This window comes from Oncorhynchus mykiss, chromosome 4 (genome assembly GCF_057628025.1).
Source record: "Oncorhynchus mykiss isolate SJ-2025 chromosome 4, ASM5762802v1, whole genome shotgun sequence".
NCBI lineage: Eukaryota > Metazoa > Chordata > Actinopteri > Salmoniformes > Salmonidae > Oncorhynchus > Oncorhynchus mykiss.
The window spans coordinates 20868830-20890584 of NC_143025.1; the positions used below are offsets into that span (position 1 = coordinate 20868830).

The 21755-nt window shown below is 46.7% G+C and overlaps 1 protein-coding gene across 8 annotated transcripts in view; it reads right to left on the bottom strand.

Annotated features, from left to right (window-relative positions):
• Window positions 1–21755, bottom strand: part of LOC110522756 (semaphorin-6B) — a 135287-nt gene that overhangs the window by 59615 nt on the left and 53917 nt on the right. For all 8 annotated transcript variants that reach the window (XM_036968406.2, XM_036968405.2, XM_036968408.2 and 5 more), the window contains 4 exons: window positions 9711–9837; window positions 8632–8746; window positions 739–799; window positions 578–640 (listed from right to left, as the gene is read on the bottom strand). In XM_036968406.2, coding sequence (XP_036824301.1) covers window positions 578–640; window positions 739–799; window positions 8632–8746; window positions 9711–9837 — 366 coding nt within the window. The remainder of the gene's footprint in view (window positions 1–577; window positions 641–738; window positions 800–8631; window positions 8747–9710; window positions 9838–21755) is intronic.

Here is a 21755-nt window from a genome sequence, read left to right on the forward strand (position 1 = left end):
TGTGGGTTGGTGTGTGAGCTAGGAGAATGTGTGTGGAGTCAGAAGGGAGAGGCACTGATCCGCCCGCTGTGTGTTGGTGGGGGCAAGAGAAGTGCAGAGGAGGGAGAGTGGGTGTGTAAGAGATAGCTGAGGTAGTCATGCGTGGGTTGGGTTGACTGTGGGGACTGTTTCACTGTTCATTCTTCACCACATCTCAGCTCACCTCCTTGGTTTAACCCCCCCCCCCCCCTCCATTTTGTGAGGGCACACACCACAACTGGAATGTCCTGCGAGGCAGCCATGTTCATAAAGGGGGTGGGACGGCTGGACCTCTGAAGTGTGTAGTGGTTTAGGTGAACAGGAACACTTGGGGTGGCACATGGTGGTGCCCCGTCCGCTTCGAAGAGCCAGCAGAGTGCCAGTCAAACTTTTGGCACCATGAATGCCCGGCTCCAGGTGGCAAGGTGGGGCCTGTGCCATGTTTCAGTGTGTGTGTGTGTGTGTGTGTGTGTGTGTGTGTGTGTGTGTGCGTGTGCGTGTGCGTGCGTGCGCGTGCATGCGTGTTCAACCCTGAAAGTGTGTGCATTCCCCAGCTCACCTCGTGCTTGCCCTTCATCCTGCAGGTCCTGATGTCGTTTTTGTTGGACTCCCATGTTCTCTTCTATAACAGACAGACATTGGCATTCCAACCGTGTCAGTTACGCTGGTTAGACTGTACTGTAAGATGTTAATGAGGCGTGTGCACGGAGAGGGCCTCACCTTACTGTAGAACATCTCCTCTCCCGCCACATTGTCCAGCTCCACGCGGAAAAGGTCATCTCTGACAGACAAAGAGCACGGCAGTCAGCCAACAGCAAGACAAAGCTAGCTAAGTCTTAGACAAGCACTCAACTGTATTCCACATGCTCTCACACATAGCAGCAGTAGAAATACTCCACTATCCTATGGACAATTCTGGACATGCCACAGAATAATGGTTGGACAAGATTACATGTTTGAATCTTCTTTGTCTGTTCATGCACTGTAGGCTATGAAATCTGTTGGCTATAACTATGTAACAATTTACAATATATCTGAATAAAACAAATTGGGATTCAGCTCTGTATAATGGGACACATTTCAGGGTATGGTTGATAAATACACATTTTGAATTGCATAATGGACATTTTTGAATTGCATAATGTTTTTCCCCTTGGTTTACTTTGGTCTCATTTGAGTTCACTTGCAGTAAAGTTGGTTTGCTGGGAGGCCTGAATTGTCTCACTTGGGAAGAAATTGAATTAATGGATGATTTAATCAGGAAGTTTGCCTGCATTCATAACCCACCCCCACACAGACAGCACACAATGCTATTGGTCCCATCATATAATACCATGCATTCATGCTACTCACTGCTAATACGTTCATAATTCTTATATATTTTATTTTATATTTTTGTATTTCATCTTTATTTAACTAGGCAAGTCAGTTAAGAACACATTTTTATTTACAATGACCGCCTACCCCGGTCAAACCCTGACCCGGGCAACGATGGGCCAATTGTGTGCCGCAACGATGGGCCAATTGACTCCAAATCACGGCCGGTTGTGATACAACCTGGAATCAAACCAGGGTCTGTAGTGACACCTCCAGCACTGAGATGCAGTGCCTTAGACCGCTGCGCCACTCGGGAGCCCCCTTGCCGTGCCTGTGAAAGGGCCTTTAGAATCTGAGTTAGGGTAGGAGCCTTAAGGAAGATGCTAACAGCTGATGTTGCATATTGATCAAGGCCCTGTATCTCTGGTGAATAAGCTGGAGAAGCTCTGCTTGTGCCAACCTCCTTTCAGACACCAGGCTTTGAATGTTCTAATCTGTAAATCTGCCAAAACTATGGTATTGCAGCAGTATCGATCTTATCTCCTAGATCTGCCTTCCATCTGTTCTGCCTTACTCCTCAGCAGAAGGCAGGTTCTCTGTGTGTGCGCGTGCTCGTGCGCGTGCACCTGCGTGTGCGTGTGTTTGTGTGTGTGTGTGTCTTTGGTGAGGGGAACAGGGTAAGCCTAAGCGCTCCTCTACTGAATTATTCACTGGTGGTTCCTCTAGGTTTGCTCAAAGATTCCCTCCCTAGGTTACCTCCCTCACAATACAGGACGGTGGCTAAGTGATGTGGGTAGAATTACCATCCACTTACTCTGTGCCTCGCTCATTGGGCTGGGTCAAAGTTTAAGCAGCCTACAAACAATCAAGTAGGGCAGTGAGTGTGGCGTAATCGCATCCAGAGCACTTCAGCCCTGTCCAGTATTAACATATGAAAATGTGAACAGGCCTCTCAGTGGGTGTGGCTAAGCTAAGGCTGCTGTGGTTTGAAGAGGCCAGTGAATATTGTTTTACGTCTCTTGTCTCCTTCAGGTTGTTTGATTGACCTCTCTGCTTTACTGTTGCATTTTACATTGTTTATGTTGCAGGCTAGGCCGTCAATCTCCCTGACCACCAATAAAATGTCCTCCGACTGGCATTTGAAGACCTGCAAATTGAGTTAACAGAATATATACGTGTGTGGATTACCATTCAGATTTATAGGCAACAACCCTGTGAACTGTCCAAAGTGTTGTATTATTCTCAAATGCCTATTTTGGGCTGTTCAGATGCTGAGCTTCTCTAAGCCTTTCTGAGCTGTCAGACACTGACTTTGCAGAGAACGCCACACAAATAGATGAAACTGAAAAAGAGAAGTTTCTGACCAATCAGTGACCCTGACCCTTCCTGTGCTGACTGAGTGTGACTCTGTCGCTGTCCCTCTGTCTGCATGCTACTTCCTGTTTGCTATGTTACTCCCTACAGCTGAGTGGGCAGCTGTAGCCAGACCCCAGACGGCTCTATTCTGAAGTGTCTGTGGCGACTGTGCGTCTGTGTCGCATAGATGATCCCCCTGTGAGCTTTGAGGTCTGCGTCTCTCCGTGGCCAGCGGATGGTCTGGTCTGGCAGCGACTATGCTCACTCTCACTCTTCAGCCTCTAATGGAGAGATAGATTCTACTGCCTCTCTCCTGCTCGCAAAATCCAGATGGCAAAATCCTCTTACGGTTTACCATAATTGGAACCAATTAATCATGTATTGGCCATGTTCCTTGGTAGCCTCTCTCCTTTTGGGATAAGCACTGCTCAATTGGTTTATTTCTGTGGATTAGTCCAGTGGATCTGGAGCTGTGTGACAGGTCCAGAGAGTCCACACATCTACTTATAGAGAGGAGAGCACTGGAGCGTGAGCTAATACAGTAGAGAGAGAGAGCAAGAGAGGGCTGAGGAAGAGGCTTGAAGTGCTGTGCACCTTGTTATGACATGCATTATCTGAATTAGGCCCACAGAATTATACCTGAGGAGGAGGGGCTTCTATGGCGGGAACTTTGAATGTCTTTGAACTTCAGAGTTGGCTTAACGTTGGACCTCAAGCTTGTGTGTGAAGAATTAAACCAGAATTAAAAACATATCTTACCATTTTGTAGTTAATAAATCCAATGTCAAATGTGATAACTATAGTATCTATCCCTCACTAGCATTGACGGATCATTGGCTCTTTGTTGCCTGCTATGTAAAATAACATTATTAACCGGTTCCCATGCATTTAAAACAATGGAACTATTCCGGAACAGTAAACTTTTGTTCCCGTTTCTAATTCTGTTCCTTGACCGGTTCCAACACCTGGCGAATAGGTGTGTGTACTTTCTCTCACTCCGCCGGGCTCAGGGTCTAAAAGAGGGCCATGTACGCAGCCTGTTGTCAAAAATTGATGGGGTTAGGATTTGGGCTAAATCAACTGATGGTGATGTAATTGTGTTTTCTGAAACCTGGCTTAGCAAGTCTGTTTTTGATAAGGATATTTGTACAAGTGGTTACAATGTTTATCGCACTGATCGGGTTAAGAAAGGTGGGGGTGTGGCTATATATGTAAAATCTAAATTCCATACAAGTGTGGCAAAGTCTGAAACTATTTGTAAACAGTTGAAATTTCTTGCTTTGAATATTGAGGTATCAAAGGGCCTCTCTAACTGTGATTGGCTGTTATAGACCCCCCTCTGCTCTCTATAACTGTGATTGGCTGTTACAGACCCCCTCTGCTCTCTATAACTGTGATTGGCTGTTACAGACCCCCTCTGCTCTCTATAACTGTGATTGGCTGTTACAGACCCCCCTCTGCTCTCGGTGATGCATTTTCTTCTTTGACACACCTTATGTCTAAACTTCTTTACAGTGAAATGATCTTGATTGGTGATCTCAACTGGTGTTGGTTAAAGCCAGTGTCTGATGATTTAAAAATGTTTTGTAATTCTATGAATCTTACCCAGTTGATTGATGAAATTTGATCATATTACTCCAGTGCTAGCCTCCCTACACTGGCTTCCTGTCAAAGCAAGGGCTGATTTCAAGGTTTTACTGCTAAGATACAAAGCATTACATGGGCTTGCTCCTACCTATCTCTCTGACTTGGTCCTGCCGTACATACCTACACGTACGCTACGGTCACAAGACGCAGGCCTCCTAATTGTCCCTAGAATTTCTAAGCAAACAGCTGGAGGCAGGGCTTTCTCCTATAGAGCTCCATTTTTATGGAACGGTCTGCCTACCCATGTCAGAGACGCAAACTCGGTCTCAACCTTTAAGTCTCTACTGAAGACTCATCTCTTCAGTGGGTCATATGATTGAGTGTAGTCTGGCCTAGGAGTGGGAAGGTGAACGGAAAGGCTCTGGAGCAACGAACCGCCCTTGCTGTCTCTGCCTGGCCGGTTCCCCTCTTTCCACTGGGATTCTCTGCCTCTAACCCTATTACAGGGGCTGAGTCACTGGCTTACTGGGGCTCTCTCATGCCGTCCCTGGAAGGGGTGCGTCACCTGAGTGGGTTGATTCACTGATGTGGTCATCCTGTCTGGGTTGGCGCCCCCCCTTGGGTTGTGCCGTGGCGGAGATCTTTGTGGGCTATACTCAGCCTTGTCTCAGGATGGTAGGTTGGTGGTTGAAGATATCCCTCTAGTGGTGTGGGGGCTGTGCTTTGGCAAAGTGGGTGGGGTTATATCCTTCCTGTTTGGCCCTGTCCGGGGGTGTCCTCGGATGGGGCCACAGTGTCTCCTGACCCCTCCTGTCTCAGCCTCCAGTATTTATGCTGCAGTAGTTTATGTGTCGGGGGGCTAGGGTCAGTTTGTTATATCTGGAGTACTTCTCCTGTCCTATTCGGTGTCCTGTGTGAATCTAAGTGTGCGTTCTCTAATTCTCTCCTTCTGTCTTTCTTTCTCTCTCTCGGAGGACCTGAGCCCTAGGACCATGCCCCAGGACTACCTGACATGATGACTCCTTGCTGTCCCCAGTCCACCTGGCCGTGCTGCTGCTCCAGTTTCAACTGTTCTGCCTTATTATTATTCGACCATGCTGGTCATTTATGAACATTTGAACATCTTGGCCATGTTCTGTTATAATCTCCACCCGGCACAGCCAGAAGAGGACTGGCCACCCCACATAGCCTGGTTCCTCTCTAAGTTTCTTCCTAGGTTTTGGCCTTTCTAGGGAGTTTTTCCTAGCCACTGTGCTTCTACACCTGCATTGCTTGCTGTTTGGGGTTTTAGGCTGGGTTTCTGTACAGTACTTTGAGATATCAGCTGATGTACAAAGGGCTATATAAATACATTTGATTTGATTTGGTTTGCTAACTATCTGTCTGATAGAATTCAGTGCACTCAATTTGATGGGCAAATGTCTGTTAAATTGTCTGTCTTGAAAGGTGTGCCCCAAGGCTCTGTACTTGGTCCTCTCTTATTCACCATTTATATAAATGATTTAGACAAAAATGTCCAAAATGCACAACTTCATTTTTATGCTGATGATACTGTTATTTACTGTTGTGCCTCGTCTCTTACAAAAGCTTTCCAGAACTTGCAAACTGCTTTTTATACTGTTCAACATACCTTGTGTCAATTGAAGCTTATCCTCAATACTGACAAAACTAAACTAATGGCGTTTTCTAATGCAAGAAATAGACCTCTGAACCTTTCACCTATTACTACCTGTCAGGGCAAGGAGATTGAGGTTGTAACATCATATAAATATCTTGGAATTTTAATTGATGACGGCCTCTCTTAAATTGCATATTCAAGAACTTACAAAAAAATTGAAGCTGAAATTAGGATTTTATTTTAGGAATAAGGCCTGTTTTTCTTTTGAAGCCAGAAGGAACCTAGTATCAGCTACATGTATGCCTTTACTAGACTATGGGGATATTTTATATATGAATGCTTCTGCTCAGTGTTTGAGATCAGTTGACACTCTTTACCATGGCACTTTGAGATTTATTTTAAACCGCAAAACCCTTACGCACCACTGCACTTTGTATACCAGGGTTGGCTGGCCTTCTCTAGTGACTCATAGGCTCAGTCACTGGTATACTTTTATTTACAAAGCCATTTTGTGCTTACTATGTACTGTTCAGAAATGTGGTGGGTACTCTCTTCGTTCGCTGGGCTTTATCCTGCTAACTGTTCCAAATGTCCAAACTGAATTTGGTAAAAGGGCTTTTATGCACTCTGCGCCATCGTCTTGAAACACCTTACAAAATACTTTTAAACTGGAAGAACTTGTCCCGATTGGTGTTTTTAAATCACTGATGAAGGATTTTGAGGCTGATTCCCTGACCTGTCAATGTTTTTAATTTTCTGTTTTATACTCTTGTGAATTAAATGTTTTTTACTAGATTACTTGTAGTTTTTCATGTTGTCTGTCTGTAATTTTTTTGTAATGACTTGGTGCTGCATATCTTGGCCAGGGCGCTCTTGAAAAAGAGATTTGAATCTAAATGAGCCCTTCCTGGTTAAATAAATAAAATAAATACAAGTTCAGGGGCTACAGTGTTGCTCATAAATTCAGATTCCAGTCCCCTCCTATATGGTAAGGCTTTCAGGACAGTTGGGCCAATTATTCTCTCCCCCACTCTCCCTCCGTCTCTCTCTCCATCTCTGGCCAGCCAATAGATGGGAGAGGACAGAGTGACAGAAGCTCCCCAACAGGTGCTTGGGGCTTAGGGCAGGGCTTTAATCGTTGCAGTATGAACACCTAAGCTAATGGTGACAGGATTTGGGCTCACTGGAGCCTCTTATCAGGCCAGCCACTCTGCTGCAGCTTTCAGGCAATCAGCCCGGCCTCCCCACAGGTACTCAGGCACCTTTGCACTTTTAAGTCTATCTGCTTGGCTTTTCGCAGCCCGGCTCAACATTTATACACACAGACATACGCATGCATGCCTGCACGCTCTGCCTCCCACTAACTCTGGTTATTGGATTTCACTACCATCCGGTCCACTGAGACATAGGCATTAGTTTACCTTTTCTATCATGTAACAGTGGCACTAAAACATGAGTCTCCTGGTTGTGGTTATATTTGATCACTAACCTGCAGTGAGACGGGCTGCGGTGACTACAGGCCTCCTGTCTTCAGCCTCTAGGTTTTATTATTAGGCTGTGTAGCCAGAGCGGCTGGAGCCAAATGCTGCAGGATTTGACATATTTATTTATTATTAGGCCTTTGGATTTGAGGTTAGAGAAAGGCCAAAGGCCACGGACCGAGTCATTTCCTGACACAGTATGGGGCTCCTTATTGGGAATGTCTATGGCCTAGTCTGTTGTAACCACCACCATATGTCTGCCCTACACCGACATTGTAGTCTTTTTACTAGGTTCCCAGTAATATTAAGCTTGTCTGTGACATCATCCGTCATCTTTTAGAGCATTAGAAGAAGATTGATTGTTGTTTTCTATTTCTGGTTGGAAAGGGCAGACAAGACAACAGATGTAATTGAACAAACTTGAACAAACTTCCACACCTGTGCGGCCTCTGGTCCAACACCACCCATCAACAGACTAGTCTAACCAGAATCAGCACATTCGGTCTCCTGGCTGGCTCAGCCCAGCCTGGCCTGACCAACAGGAGTCAAGCACTCACTTCCTTTTTCGTTGTTGTATTCTTTTATTTTTTTAGCCTTTTTTCTCCCCAATTTCATGGTATCCAATTAACAGTTACAGTCTTGTCTCATTGCTGCAACGCCCATACGGACTCGGGAGAGGCAAAGGTCAAGAGCTGTGCGTCCTCACAACACAACACAACCCAGCTTCTTGACACAATGCCCGCTTAATGGTGACCCGGAAGCCAGCCACACCAATGTGTCGGTGGAAACACCGTACACTTGGCAACCGTGTCAGCGTGTATTGAGCCCGGCCCGCCACAGGAGTCGCTAGAGCAATGGGACAAGGACTTCCCTGCCGGCCAAACCCTCCCCTAATCCGGACGACGCTGGGCCAATTGTGCACCACCCCATGGGTCTTCCGGTCACGGCCGGCTGCAACCGAGCCTGGACTCGAACCATGATCTCTAGTGGCACAGCCTTAGACCACTGCACCACTCGGGAGGCCCCAATCACTCACTTCTATAGCCGCGGCCACCACTAACTCAGATAATGTCCTTTGCGAGCTTTGAGATTGATTTGATACAAATGTATTCAGATTCAATGGCATTTACTTTCATATGTGATTGATGATACACAGACAATGTATGCAGGATTATAAAAGATGGCTGAATAAATACATTAATGCTCGTGGCTAAAATCTGATGAAAACATTTATATTTGCGGCTAGAAATATACCTGGCTCCAATGTAGAGGGTCCGGTTCACCTTGAGAACTCTCTGAATATGCAGTGTCTCCTGTCTCAGGGATGAACGATGTGGCCGACCCAGAAACACTGGGTACCGTCGTACCACTGTTTAGAGAGAGAGAGAGAGAGAGAGAGAGAGAGTCAGAGGATGAGAGAGAGAGAGAGAGAGAGAGAGAGAGAGAGAGTCAGAGGATGAGAGGGAGAGAGAGAGAGAGAGAGAGAGAGAGAGTCAGAGGATGAGAGAGAAGGAGGAGAGAGAGAAGGATGAGGGAGCAGTGAGGGAGAGAGAACAAGAGAGTCAGAAGATGAGAGAGATGAGAGAGAGAAGGAGGAGAGAAAGGGATGAGAGAGAGAAGGAGTAGAGAGCGAAAAAGAGGGAGTTACATAATTTTGTTATCATGCAGTAGTTATCTTGGGGGTGAACAGAGAGGGGAGAGAGCAGAGGGAGGATACAGGGGAGAGGGAACCATACATCTGCTGAGTTACCATGGGAAACCGTCTAACGCTGCCATCTCTTATTGGCCTTGACTGGAGTAAGTGATAGAGTGCCCTCTTCCTTCTTCTTTTGTGTCCTCCCACTATTCTGTCCATATCTGTTCCCCATCCATCCATCACAGATATGCTGAGACTGTTGCCTCCCTGTCTAGGCCCATTATCTGCCTTAATCCAAAACCCTACAGGACTTCAGAGAGTCTTCTGGTCCTACATCTTAGCATTGATAGCCTGAGAAGGGTCTGAATTCAGCTGGGAGGTCTTGGTCGATACTATTGAGTTGTGGTCAATCATGGCCAACTCTGTTCTGGTCTGGAGACTGCCCTTCTTATAATGGAGGCTCAGAGTCTGGCCCTCTGTGGGAGCAGCCTGACATCAACCCTGACTCTGACCTCGCACCCACACAACTCACTGACGCCTTACTCCTCACACTATGCATGTCAGCCCTGACCCCACTCCCACAACATAGATCCTGCATATGACCCCTTCAGTCACACCTCACACTACTCCACCCCTTCCATGTTAAACCATGACAGTGACCCCATACTCTACACGCTGTATGTGAGAGAGGTGTTACCTTCAGTGGGTATAAAGTTCAGAGGCCCCGGTTCCTCTGGAAATGCGGCGCTGGCCAATTGGAGGAGCCAAAACAGCAGGAAGAAGGGTGGGGCCAGGGTCGCCATGGCAGCAGTAGAACACAGACTCTGTGGAGATAAAGAGAGACAGAGAAAGCGTGGCTAGTCAGATTAAGCCGTAACAGTGACATAGCAGTACACAAACCTAGTGTGACCAGCTCACACTACAATGCACTACACACACTGACTGACTGTCCAGACAAAGCAGGCATCCTGTCTGCATTCCCACAACATCTCTCTCCCTCCAGCTGGACAGAAAAACGTAGAGCGAGACAGAGATGATGGAGAAGAGAAGTGCACAGTCAGCCTGAACAGCCTGAACATGAGAAAAGATCAGACCACAGGAGCCCAATGACACATGAGACACAGTGAAGGGAGGGTGGTTTACAACAAGAGGGCAGTAGATGGAGAGAGACAGAGGGAGGGAAAAAGAAAGAGGGAGAGAGAGAAAGAGAGAGATATAAGGAGGCTGGAATGGGTGAGAGACAGGAAGAAAGAAAGAGAGACACGTCAGAAGGGAGAAAGAGAGAGAAAAAAAGAGAAGGCGAGGGGAGAGAGCGAGAGGGGAGGGGTGGAGAGAGAGAGGGGGGTGGAGAGAGAGAGAGATGGGGGGATGGAGAGAGAGAGAGAGGGGGGGTGGAGAGAGAGAGAGAGGGGGGGGTGGAGAGAGACAGAGAGAGAGAGGGGGGTGGGGTGGAGAGAGAGAGAGAGGGGGGGTGGAGAGAGAGCGAGAGGGGAGGGGTGGAGAGGGGGGGGGGTGGAGAGAGAGAGAGGGGGGGTGGAGAGAGAGAGAGAGGGGGGGTGGAGAGAGAGAGAGAGAGGGGGGTGGAGAGAGAGGGGGGGGGGTGGAGAGAGAGAGAGAGGGGGGGGGTGGAGAGAGACAGAGAGAGAGAGAGAGAGAGAGAGGAGTGAGGTGTGTCAGGTGACTGTTTACTCAAATGAAATCTTTGCCGTCAACGCAAATCACATCTCTGGCACGTGACTAAACACCAGGTATTTTTTATGAAGCCGTTCTACAGCAGCCTGATCCACAACGAGAGGATGGGAGAGGATGTAATGCACATGGAAATACAAATGATAGCCAAATTAAGTTAGCACACCCAATCCATCGAGAAAATCACTCCTGCACTTTGGAGGAGGAAAGCCTTGGGTATTTCTATTGACTGTTGTCATAAACCTCAAACCGCCTCCCAGAACAGAAGAGATTAGAGCAGAGCAGCTCTTAGTGCTGAAGGTATATTATGCTCTGTAGTGGCTCTTTATTGTGGCTGAAGGAAAGAGCACTCTCCATACTTATCATTGCGTCCCTCTCTGCCTCTCTTCCTGGATGATTATGCTTCTGTTCTTTTCACATAAAATCTCAGCGTGAGGATGTTCACAAATATTCACTACCGTTCAAAAGTTTGGGGTCAATTAGAAAAGTCACTTAGAAATGCACATTTTTTGTCCACTAAAATAACACAACATTGATCAGAAATACAGTGTAGACATTGCTAATGTTGTAAATGACTATTGTATCTGGAAATGGTAGATTTTTTTATGGAATATCTACATAGGCGTACAGAAGACCATTATCAGCAACCATCACTCCTGTGTTTCAATGGCACGTTGTGTTAGCTAATCCAAGTTTATCATTTTAAAAGGCTAATTGATAATTAGAAAACCCTTTTGCAATTAAGTTAGCAGAGCTGAAAACTGTTAAAGAAGTAATAAAACTGGCCTTCTTTAGACTAGTTGAGTATCTGGAGCATCAGCATTTGTGGGTTTGATTACAGGCTCAAAATGGCCAGAAACAAAGTACTTTCTTCTGAAACTCGTCAGTCTATTCTTGTTCTGAGAAATTAAGGCTAGTCCATACAAGAAATTGCCAAGAAACTGAAGATCTCGTACAAATGGAAAGTGCCATTGGAGCACAGGAGTGATGGATGCTGACACTGGGCCTCTGTACGCCTATGTAGATATTCCATAAAATATCTGCTGTTTCCAGCTACAATAGTCATTTTTCAACATTAACAATGTCTATACTGTATTTCTGATCAATTTGATGTTATTTTAATGGTCAAAATGTTTTTGCTCTTCGTTCATAACAAGGACATTTCTAAGTGACCCCAAACTTTTGACCTGTAGTGTATGTCACCGATGAACAAAACATGAACTATTTAAAAATATTTGTAAAGATGACACTTATTAAACTTTTGACATTATTACAGTTTACACTGTCAATAATTTGTTTTGAAAATCAATAAAGAGAAAAGCTGTCAGTCACAGTGGCTGACAGCACAAACACAAATTACTCAATGAGTGGGTGTTATTCAGTGGTGTAGTGGTGTAGGTATTATCACATTTGACTCTTCAAGGTTTGGATTTCTTTATTCAAAACCATTTCCATATTTTACTGTGGTTACAAAGGCATTGCATGACACACATGCAAATAAAGGCACTTTCACACTCTGCCTTTCTCTCCTCAGCATTGCCACACACTCCACACACACTGCCTTTCTCTCCTCAGCACTTTCACACACTCTGCCTTTCTCTCCTCAGCATTACCACACACTCCACACACTCTGCTTTTCTCTCCTCAGCATTACCACACACTCCACAAACACTGCCTTTCTCTCCTCAGCATTACCACACACTCCACACACTCTGCCTTTCTCTCCTCAGCATTACCACACACTCCACACACACTGCCTTTCTCTCCTCAGCATTGCCACACACTCCACACACACTGCCTTTCTCTCCTCAGCACTTTCACACACTCTGCCTTTCTCTCCTCAGCATTACCACACACTCCACACACACTGCCTTTCTCTCCTCAGCATTGCCAAACACTCCACACACACTGCCTTTCTCTCCTCAGCATTACCACACACTCCACACACTCTGCTTTTCTCTCCTCAGCACTTTCACACACACTGCCTTTCTCTCCTCAGCATTACCACACACTCCACACACACTGCCTTTCTCTCCTCAGCATTACCACACACTCCACACACACTGCCTTTCTCTCCTCAGCATTACCACACACTCCACACACACTGCCTTTCTCTCCTCAGCATTACCACACACTCCACACACACTGCCTTTCTCTCCTCAGCATTACCACACACTCCACACACACTATCTTTCTCTCCTCAGCATTACCACACACTCCACACACTTTGCCTTTCTCTCCTCAGCATTGCCACACACTCCACACACACTGCCTTTCTCTCCTCAGCACTTTCACACACTCTGCCTTTCTCTCCTCAGCATTACCACACACTCTGCCTTTCTCTCATCAGCATTGCCACACACTCCACACACTCTGCCTTTCTCTCCTCAGCATTACCACACACTCCACACACTCTTCCTTTCTCTCCTCAGCATTGCCACACACTCCACACACTCTGCCTTTCTCTCCTCAGCACTTTCACACACTCTGCCTTTCTCTCCTCAGCATTGCCACACACTCCACACACTCTGTCTTTCTCTCCTCAGCATTGCCACACACTCCACACACTCTGCCTTTCTCTCCTCAGCATTGCCACACACTCCCGACACACTGCCTTTCTCTCCTCAGCATTACCACACACTCCACACACTCTGCCTTTCTCTCCTCAGCACTTTCACACACTCCACACACTCTGCCTTTCTCTCCTCAGCATTACCACACACTCCCCACACACTGCCTTTCTCTCCTCAGCATTACCACACACTCCACACACTCTGCCTTTCTCTCCTCAGCACTTTCACACACTCCACACACTCTGCCTTTCTCTCCTCAGCATTGCCACACACTCCCCACACTCTGCTTTTCTCTCCTCAGCATTGCCACACACTCCACACACTCTGCCTTTCTCTCCCCAGCATCGCCACACACTCCACACACTCTGCCGTTTTCTCCCCAGCATTGCCACACAACCAGCCATTGTAGAACCATCTAGACATCATTATAATGAACTTTATCAGAATATGTCATCTTAACGGAGCATTGCTCAAATTCCTCTCATTGAAGTCAGAACAAGAGAAGTCCCATAACACTAATCACTCAACACCCAAACCCCAACATTAGAGGAGGATGAGAGAGGAGAGAGTCACAGGCAGAAGAAAAGGAGGTCAGAGGAGAGAAGAGAAGGAATGAGAGAAATACATGTGGAGGAAAATAAAGAGTGGAAGTGGGTGAGTCGGTATTACCAGAGATTCCATTGTGTCTATTTATTAATAATGTATGACTAAATGCCAGGCTTCACACATTCAATTAGCATAATTAGAAACTGAGGGCTCTAGGATTTCATGGGACAACAAGCTAAGCAGATACAGTAGACGTTCAGGGGCAGACACAGCATACAGATCCAGAGAAGTGTTTTCCTAATTATGACAAATGACTGTGGTGGAGTCAATTCAGTGAACAAAGCTAGCCTTTATATTCTAGCCTGTGGCCTTGAGTTTAACTGTAGCCCCAGCCTACTGTATAGCATTCCTTAGCATTACAGTGTAATTGGCTATACTGTATTTACTACAATACCCATCCACTCCAGCAGGCTTGACACACAGCCATTCATTTGTCCATTCCCACAGACCTAGATCAATGTAATTACAGACATTTAGCCAGGACATTTCCTAAATAAAGCCGTTAAGACATCATTTAGGGTCTGAGATGGAGGGGAGGCTGTGGACGCTGTATTCACAATGGACAGCGAGGGGTCGCCACTGATGGCTTCAATAACACATCATTGGGAGAGCCAATGATGCCTCAACTCTTTAGAAATTCTTATTGAGGAGTGATATTGTGCTGATAGAGTGGAGAACAGGGGCCAGACGGACAGAGGAGAAGAGGCAGGAACCAGGGACCAGGCAGGGAGGCAGGCGGGAGGCAGGCAGGTAGAATGAGTGCGATGCAGCATCAGGTTCTGGGTAAACAAAAAGATTGACGCTATACTCCGGCCTGAGATGCTTAGCACGTTAATGACACGGCTCATACTTGTCATTGCTTGGATTTTCTGGAAATTTGAATGCTTTTGTTCGTAATTAAGGATGCCATGGACTCCAATCTCTTCTATCTCAAATCAAAGCCAATTGATTAGATGTTCAGGAGTCTTATGGCTTGGCTGTTTAGAAGCCTCTTGGACCTAGACTTGGCGCTCCGGTACCGCTTGCCGCGCGGTAGCAAAGAGAACAACGAGGGTGGCTGGAGTCTTTGACAATTTTTAGAGAAATTGGCTGGAGTCTTTGACAATTTTTAGGGCCTTCCTCTGACACAGCCTGGTATAGAGGTCCTGGATGGCAGGAATCTTGGCCACAGTAATGTAACGGGCCGTTCGCACTACCCTCTGTAGTGCCTTGCGGTCAGAGGCCGAGCAGTTGCCATACCAGGCAGTGATGCAACCAGTCAGGATGCTCTCGATGGTGCAGCTGTAGAACCTGTTGAGGATCTGAGGACCCATGCCGAATCTTTTCAGTCCTGAAGGAGACTGGTGTGCTTGAACCATGTTAGTTTGTTGGTGATGTGGACGCCAAGGGACTTGAAGCTCTCAACCTGCTCCACTGCAGCCCCGTCGATGAGAATGTGGGCGTGCTCGGTCCTCCTTTTCCTGTAGTCCACAATCATCTCCTTTGTCTTGATTACGTTGAGGGAGAGGTTGTTGTCCTGGTGCCACACGGGCAAGTCTCTGACCACCTCCCTATAGGGTGTCTCGTCATTGTCAGTGATCAGGCCTACCACTGTTGTGTCATTGGCAAACTTAATGATGGTGTTGGAGTCGTGCCTGGTCGTGCAGTCATGAGTGAACAGAGAGTACAGAAGGGGACTGAGCACGCACTCCTGAGGGGCCCCTGTGTTGAGGATCAGCATGGCGAATGTGTTGTTACCTACCCTTACCACCTGGGGGCGGCCCTTCAGGAAGTCCAGGATCCAGTCGCAAGGGGAGGTGTTTAGTCCCAGGGTCCTTAGCTTATTGATGAGCTTGCAGAGCACTATGATGTTGAAAGCTGAGCTGTAGTCAATGAACAGCATTCTCACATAGGTGTTCCTTTTGTCCAGGTGTGAAAGGGCAGTGTGGAGTGTTATAGAGATTACATCATCTGTGGATCTGTTGGGGCAGTATGCAAATTGGAGTGGGTCTAGGGTTTCAGGGACATTGGTGTTGATGTGAGCCATGACCATCCTTTCAAAGCACTTCATGGCTACAGACATGAACAGACAGACAGACATGAACAGACATGACACAGTGCTCTGTGTCGGTAATCATTTAGGCATGTTATCTTAGTGTTCTTGGGCACAGGCACTATGGTGGTCTGCTTAAAACATGTTGGTATTAAAGACTCGGACAGGGAGAGGTTGACAATGTCAGTGAAAACACTTGCCAGTTGGTCAGTGCATGCTAGCAGTATACGTCCTGGTAATCCATCTGGCCCTGCGGCCTTGTGAATGTTGACCTACTCACATTGGCTGTGGAGAGCGTGATCACACAGTCTTCCGGAACAGCTGGTGCTCTCATGCATGTTTCAGTGTTATTTGCCTCGAAGCAAGCATAGAAGTAGTTTAGCTCGTCTGGTAGGCTCGTGTCTCTGGGCAGCTCTCGGCTGTGCTTAGCGGGATTAGTGGGATAGCGGGATATCTTATAAACTTCCGGTTTAGAGTCCCACTCCTTGAAAGCAGCAGCTCTAGCCTTTAGCTCAGTGCGGATGCTGCCTGTAATCCATAGCTTCAGGTTGGGGTATGTACGTAAGGTCACTGTGTGGACGACGTCATCGATGCACTTATTGATGAAGCTAATGACTGATGTGGTGTACTCCTCAATGCCATTGGAGGAATCTCGAAACATATTCCGGTCTGTGCTAACAAAACAGTCCTGTAGTTTAGCACCTGCTTCCTCTGACCACTTTTTTATTGATCTAGTCACTGGTGCTTCCTGCTTTAATTTCTGCTTGTAAGCAGGAATCAGGAGGATAGAATTATGGTCAGATTTGCCAAATGGAGGGCGAGGGAGAGCTTAGTATGCGTCTGCTTCACAGCCTTAGTGTTAGTGTGTGTACTCTGAGAAAGTGCTTCCATTACGTAGCCCTGAGACTCTTGTACTATGAATCACACCTTGGATTGGAGAGCAAACCCAGATTATGCATGTCCTAAATAGAGAGATTGGTAGGTATATTGTGGTGTGTTACAGTATTCAGTTGCATGAGGCATGTCTTATTATACAGTGGTAACACACGACTCCGCTGTAAATCAATAGCTGAGCTCTGGTACAAGTAGACACGCACTAATGACCAGAGTGCGTTCATCAGTGAACTTTACAACCCAACGATCTAAACTTAATGGCATTGGTCAATATTTAAAATATGTCTCCGTAGTATATAGCAGGCCAACATGGGAAAAAGGGAACTGAAAAGCCTGAACCAGTGAAGTACTGTACTCTCCTTTTTCCCACAATGAATGAATCCCTTAATTTGCGTGCTGCAAGCCCCACTTCATAGATCTTATAGCGGCTAATTGTCATATCAGGGAGGGGAGGGTGTGCTTTATGGAGTGTGTAGAATCAATCACAGGCTAGCCTCATCCAGTTTGGAGCGTTTTCAAGTAGCAATAACAGGAGACACTACCTACACTCACAGTAGGGATGCCTTTACTGGAGAAACGCAGAATGTTATATTAACTTCTCATAAGATCACATGGACACATGAAAACACAGGTTTTTGGAACACCTGATCACGTGAAATGTATGCAGTTTTCCTGTGAGGGTGGATAGAAAGAGAGAGGAGACGGATACTCATAAAGGAGAGACGAAATCAGGAAGAAAGTTAGAAAAAAAAGTAAGCGAGTGAGAAAGAGAGAGAGAATGAGGGAAGGTAAGAGCACAGAGTGAGGCAGAAAGCACTGAAGGAATCACGTTGGATATGTGGAAAGTGAAGCTAAAGTATGCGAGGAATGCTTTAATAGGTTGGAGGCTGGGAAAGGCGCTGAGAGCGGAAGAGCATCGAGCCAAGAGTGGACTGATTCTTTCCTGAGCACACCCTAAATCTGCTCCAGTGACCCGGGATGCTTAACCTCCCCTCATCCCCTCCCTCCCTCCTTCTCCTCCCAAGGGACAAGCCAGTCAGCTCAACTTTAAACTCTAAACACTCAACCACCAGTGCAGGTTCCGCTCCACAATTTATCCCTCTCACTCACGCCTCATGTAAAAACACGGCAGGATTCCAGTCACTCACGCCTCATGTAAAAACACGGCAGGATTCCAGTCACTCACGCCTCATGTAAAAACACGGCAGGATTCCAGTCACTCACGCCTCATGTAAAAACACGTCAGGATTCCAGTCACTCACGCCTCATGTAAAAACACGGCAGGATTCCAGTCACTCACGCCTCATGTTAAAACACGGCAGGATTCCAGTCACTCACGCCTCATGTAAAAACACGGCAGGATTCCAGTCACTCACGCCTCATGTAAAAACACAGCAGGATTCCAGTCACTCACGCCTCATGTAAAAACACGGCCGGATTCCAGTCACTCACGCCTCATGTAAAAACACGGCAGGATTCCAGTCACTCACGCCTCATCTAAAAACACGGCAGGATTCCAGTCACTCACGCCTCATGTAAAAACACGTCAGGATTCCAGTCACTCACGCCTCATGTAAAACCACGGCAGGATTCCAGTCACTCACGCCTCATGTAAAAACACGGCAGGATTCCTGTCACTCACGCCTCATGTAAAAACACGGCAGGATTCCAGTCACTCACGCCTCATGTAAAAACACTGCCGGATTCCAGTCACTCACGCCTCATGTAAAAACACTGCCGGATTCCAGTCACTCACGCCTCATGTAAAAACACTGCCGGATTCCAGTCACTCACGCCTCATCTAAAAACACGGCAGGATTCCAGTCACTCACGCCTCATGTAAAAACACTGCCGGATTCCAGTCACTAACGCCTCATGTAAAAACACTGCCGGATTCCAGTCACTCACGCCTCATGTAAAAACACTGCCGGATTCCAGTCACTCACGCCTCATGTAAAAACACTGCCGGATTCCAGTCACTCACGCCTCATGTAAAAACATTGCAGGTGTAACAGTATAACTTCAGACCGTCCTCTCGCCCATACCTGGGCGCGAACCAGGGACCCTCTGCACACATCAACAACAGTCACCCACGAAGCATCATAACCATCGCTCCACAAAAGCCACGGCCCTTGCAGAGCAAGGGGAACCACTACTTCAAGGTCTCAGAGCAAGTGACGTCACCGATTGAAACGCTATTTAGCGCACGCCACCGCTAACTAGCTAGCCGTTTCACATCCGTTACACAGGATTCCAGTCACTCACGCCTCATGTAAAAGCACTGCAGGATTCCAGTCACTCACGCCTCATGTAAAAACACTGCCGGATTCTAGTCACTCACGCCTCATGTAAAAACACTGCCGGATTCTAGTCACTCACGCCTCATGTAAAAACACTGCAGGATTCCAGTCCAATCAACCAAAACATGGCCGTTTGCATGAAGACTGATGTGACTGCAGGGCTGTGCTCTAGACTTTCTGTCTCTGGTTTGGAACCGTAGAGAAGACACACCAGACACACTGCCACTTGACCACAGTCTTAGAGTGTCGTCTTTGGAAACAGCCATTTCCCTTGCACAGGTGATGGTAACATAGCTATGTTTATTTCTGGAGTGGGATCTATACTCCCTCTTACAGCATGGCTACATCACTCTTTATATTAGCAGCATTGCCTGGGAACATATCTTTAGTTTCTACTCATTACAGTCAGAAGGCATTACCCTTCAGCATTTATCTTATTATCTTGGAACAATATTATCTCACTATTGGGGGTGTGAGTTGAGCACTGAGCAGACAGAACTGCAGAGCCGTGCTTGGCGGAGTACAAACGTCATATATATGTGCTTACTGTTGATGAAGGAGTTATATCTGCAGGTATGACTGGAGCTGTACCTCCAGGCCCTATGTCACTCCCACGAACCTCCTCACTCATCATCATTACACCTACTGAGAGGCTGAGACTGAGAAGTGTGTGGGGCAGCAGCACTAGCCAGGAAGAATACGCCATTGTCTGAGAATGTCTGGAATAGGGATTGGTAACAGACATCTGTAAAAGCTGATCAGAAAAAAAGAGTGTTATGACAACGTTTCTACCTTTAGGTGGTGATCCATACATCCATTATGACCACATGTTCTGTCACAGAGACATAAACACATCACAACTATAGATAAATGTGACCTGACCTTTAACCCCGGCCCAGATTATAGCTATCATTAGCAGGACAGGGATCAGAGAGTGGGGTCGTTACACATAAATCAGGAAATACAAACTACTTCACGCAGTAAAAGTAAAAGAACAACCCGTTGGAGTGACAGAGAGTACAACCATAGCATCCATCACCGTGAGCGTTTATAAACCCAGACGACAAGCTGAAAGATCTCCAGCCTGTTAGAATACTAGAGAAACCTGCCTAATGGTTGAGCATCACACACAACCAACCTTGATGGGATTATTGTCCTAAAATTCCCCTGAGGCCATGTGTTATCTTACAGAAATAGACTGGGAAATGTAATACCCCAACTTGTTCTCATCCAGCCACCATTTGCCCTTTCCCTCCGTGAATCACGAGGGAAGATTAATTTATTGTAATGGAAACAATGGTCTGGGTCTCGGCCTGTCAGAGGAAGGGAGGGAGGGAGGGAGGGAGGGAAGGAGGGAGCATGTCAAGGTAAGCATTTCCCCTGTATAGAGGGGAAAGCGAGAGAGAGCGGGAGAAGAAGGGAATGAGAGAGAGAGAAAGAGAGGCAGGGCTGTAGACATTGTGGGATTCAGAATGACACCTCAGTATACTAATGGTATTTTTCTAGTTCTACCAAACCTCCTCATCTTCCCTATTCTCCTTCCTCTCTTTTCCTGACTGTAGACCTGGGTGAAGCTGACGACTGTAGCACTGTTAGGCCTTCAGCACCAAATGAACATGATAAGAAGAAACCTGCCTAATGGTCGGGAAAGAAGAACACAACTGCAAGGCTAGCAGAACACGCAAATATAAGTTGAATGTGGTCAGTATCGCAACTGAGTTGATGGGTAACAGCAGCAATCCTCTCTTTCTCTGTCTTCCACATCTCAGATCAGACTGTAACAGCATATTCCAGGAGGAAATCAGCTCAGGAGAAATGTCACTCTCACGCCTCATCAAAAACAATATCTAAAAGCAATTCCAATTTCTGACTGTCTGGTTGGAGACATAAACGAAATAGAAATGCAGGATATCCTCCTCCCTCACCGGTTGAGACAGTCACAGCACCATGGTAAAGCAGAACGATAGTGATAGAGTGGTAGAGCGATAGAGCGATATATAGATAGATACATCCCTTCACATCAAACACAGCATAGCCCCTTGCTGCAGGCAGTCTGACGACCCTACACATTCAATCAGACACCATCCTGGACACACATATTTATTCAGCAGATTATTTGTCCATCTGCTCCCCCCCATCTGCTCCCCCCCCCTACCCCTCTCCCTTTCTGAATCTCTCTATCACTTCCCCGTATCTGTCCCTTTCTCTCCCCTCTCTCTTTCTGAATCTCTCTATCACTTCCTCGTATCTGTCCCTTTCTCTCCCCTCTCTCTTTCTGTCTCTCTCTATCACTTGCCCATATCTGTCCCTTTCTCTCCCCTCTCCCTTTCTGAATCTCTCTATCACTTCCCCCGTATCTGTCCCTTTCTCTCCCCTCTCCCTTTCTGAATCTCTCTATCACTTCCCCGTATCTGTCCCTTTCTCTCCCCTCTCTCTTTCTGAATCTCTCTATCACTTCCTCGTATCTGTCCCTTTCTCTCCCCTCTCTCTTTCTGTCTCTCTCTATCACTTCCCCGTATCTGTCCCTTTCTCTCCCCTCTCCCTTTCTGAATCTCTCTATCACTTCCCCCGTATCTGTCCCTTTCTCTCCCCTCTCCCTTTCTGTCTCTCTCCCGACTCTCTCTATTTCTCTTTCTCCAGAAATCAGC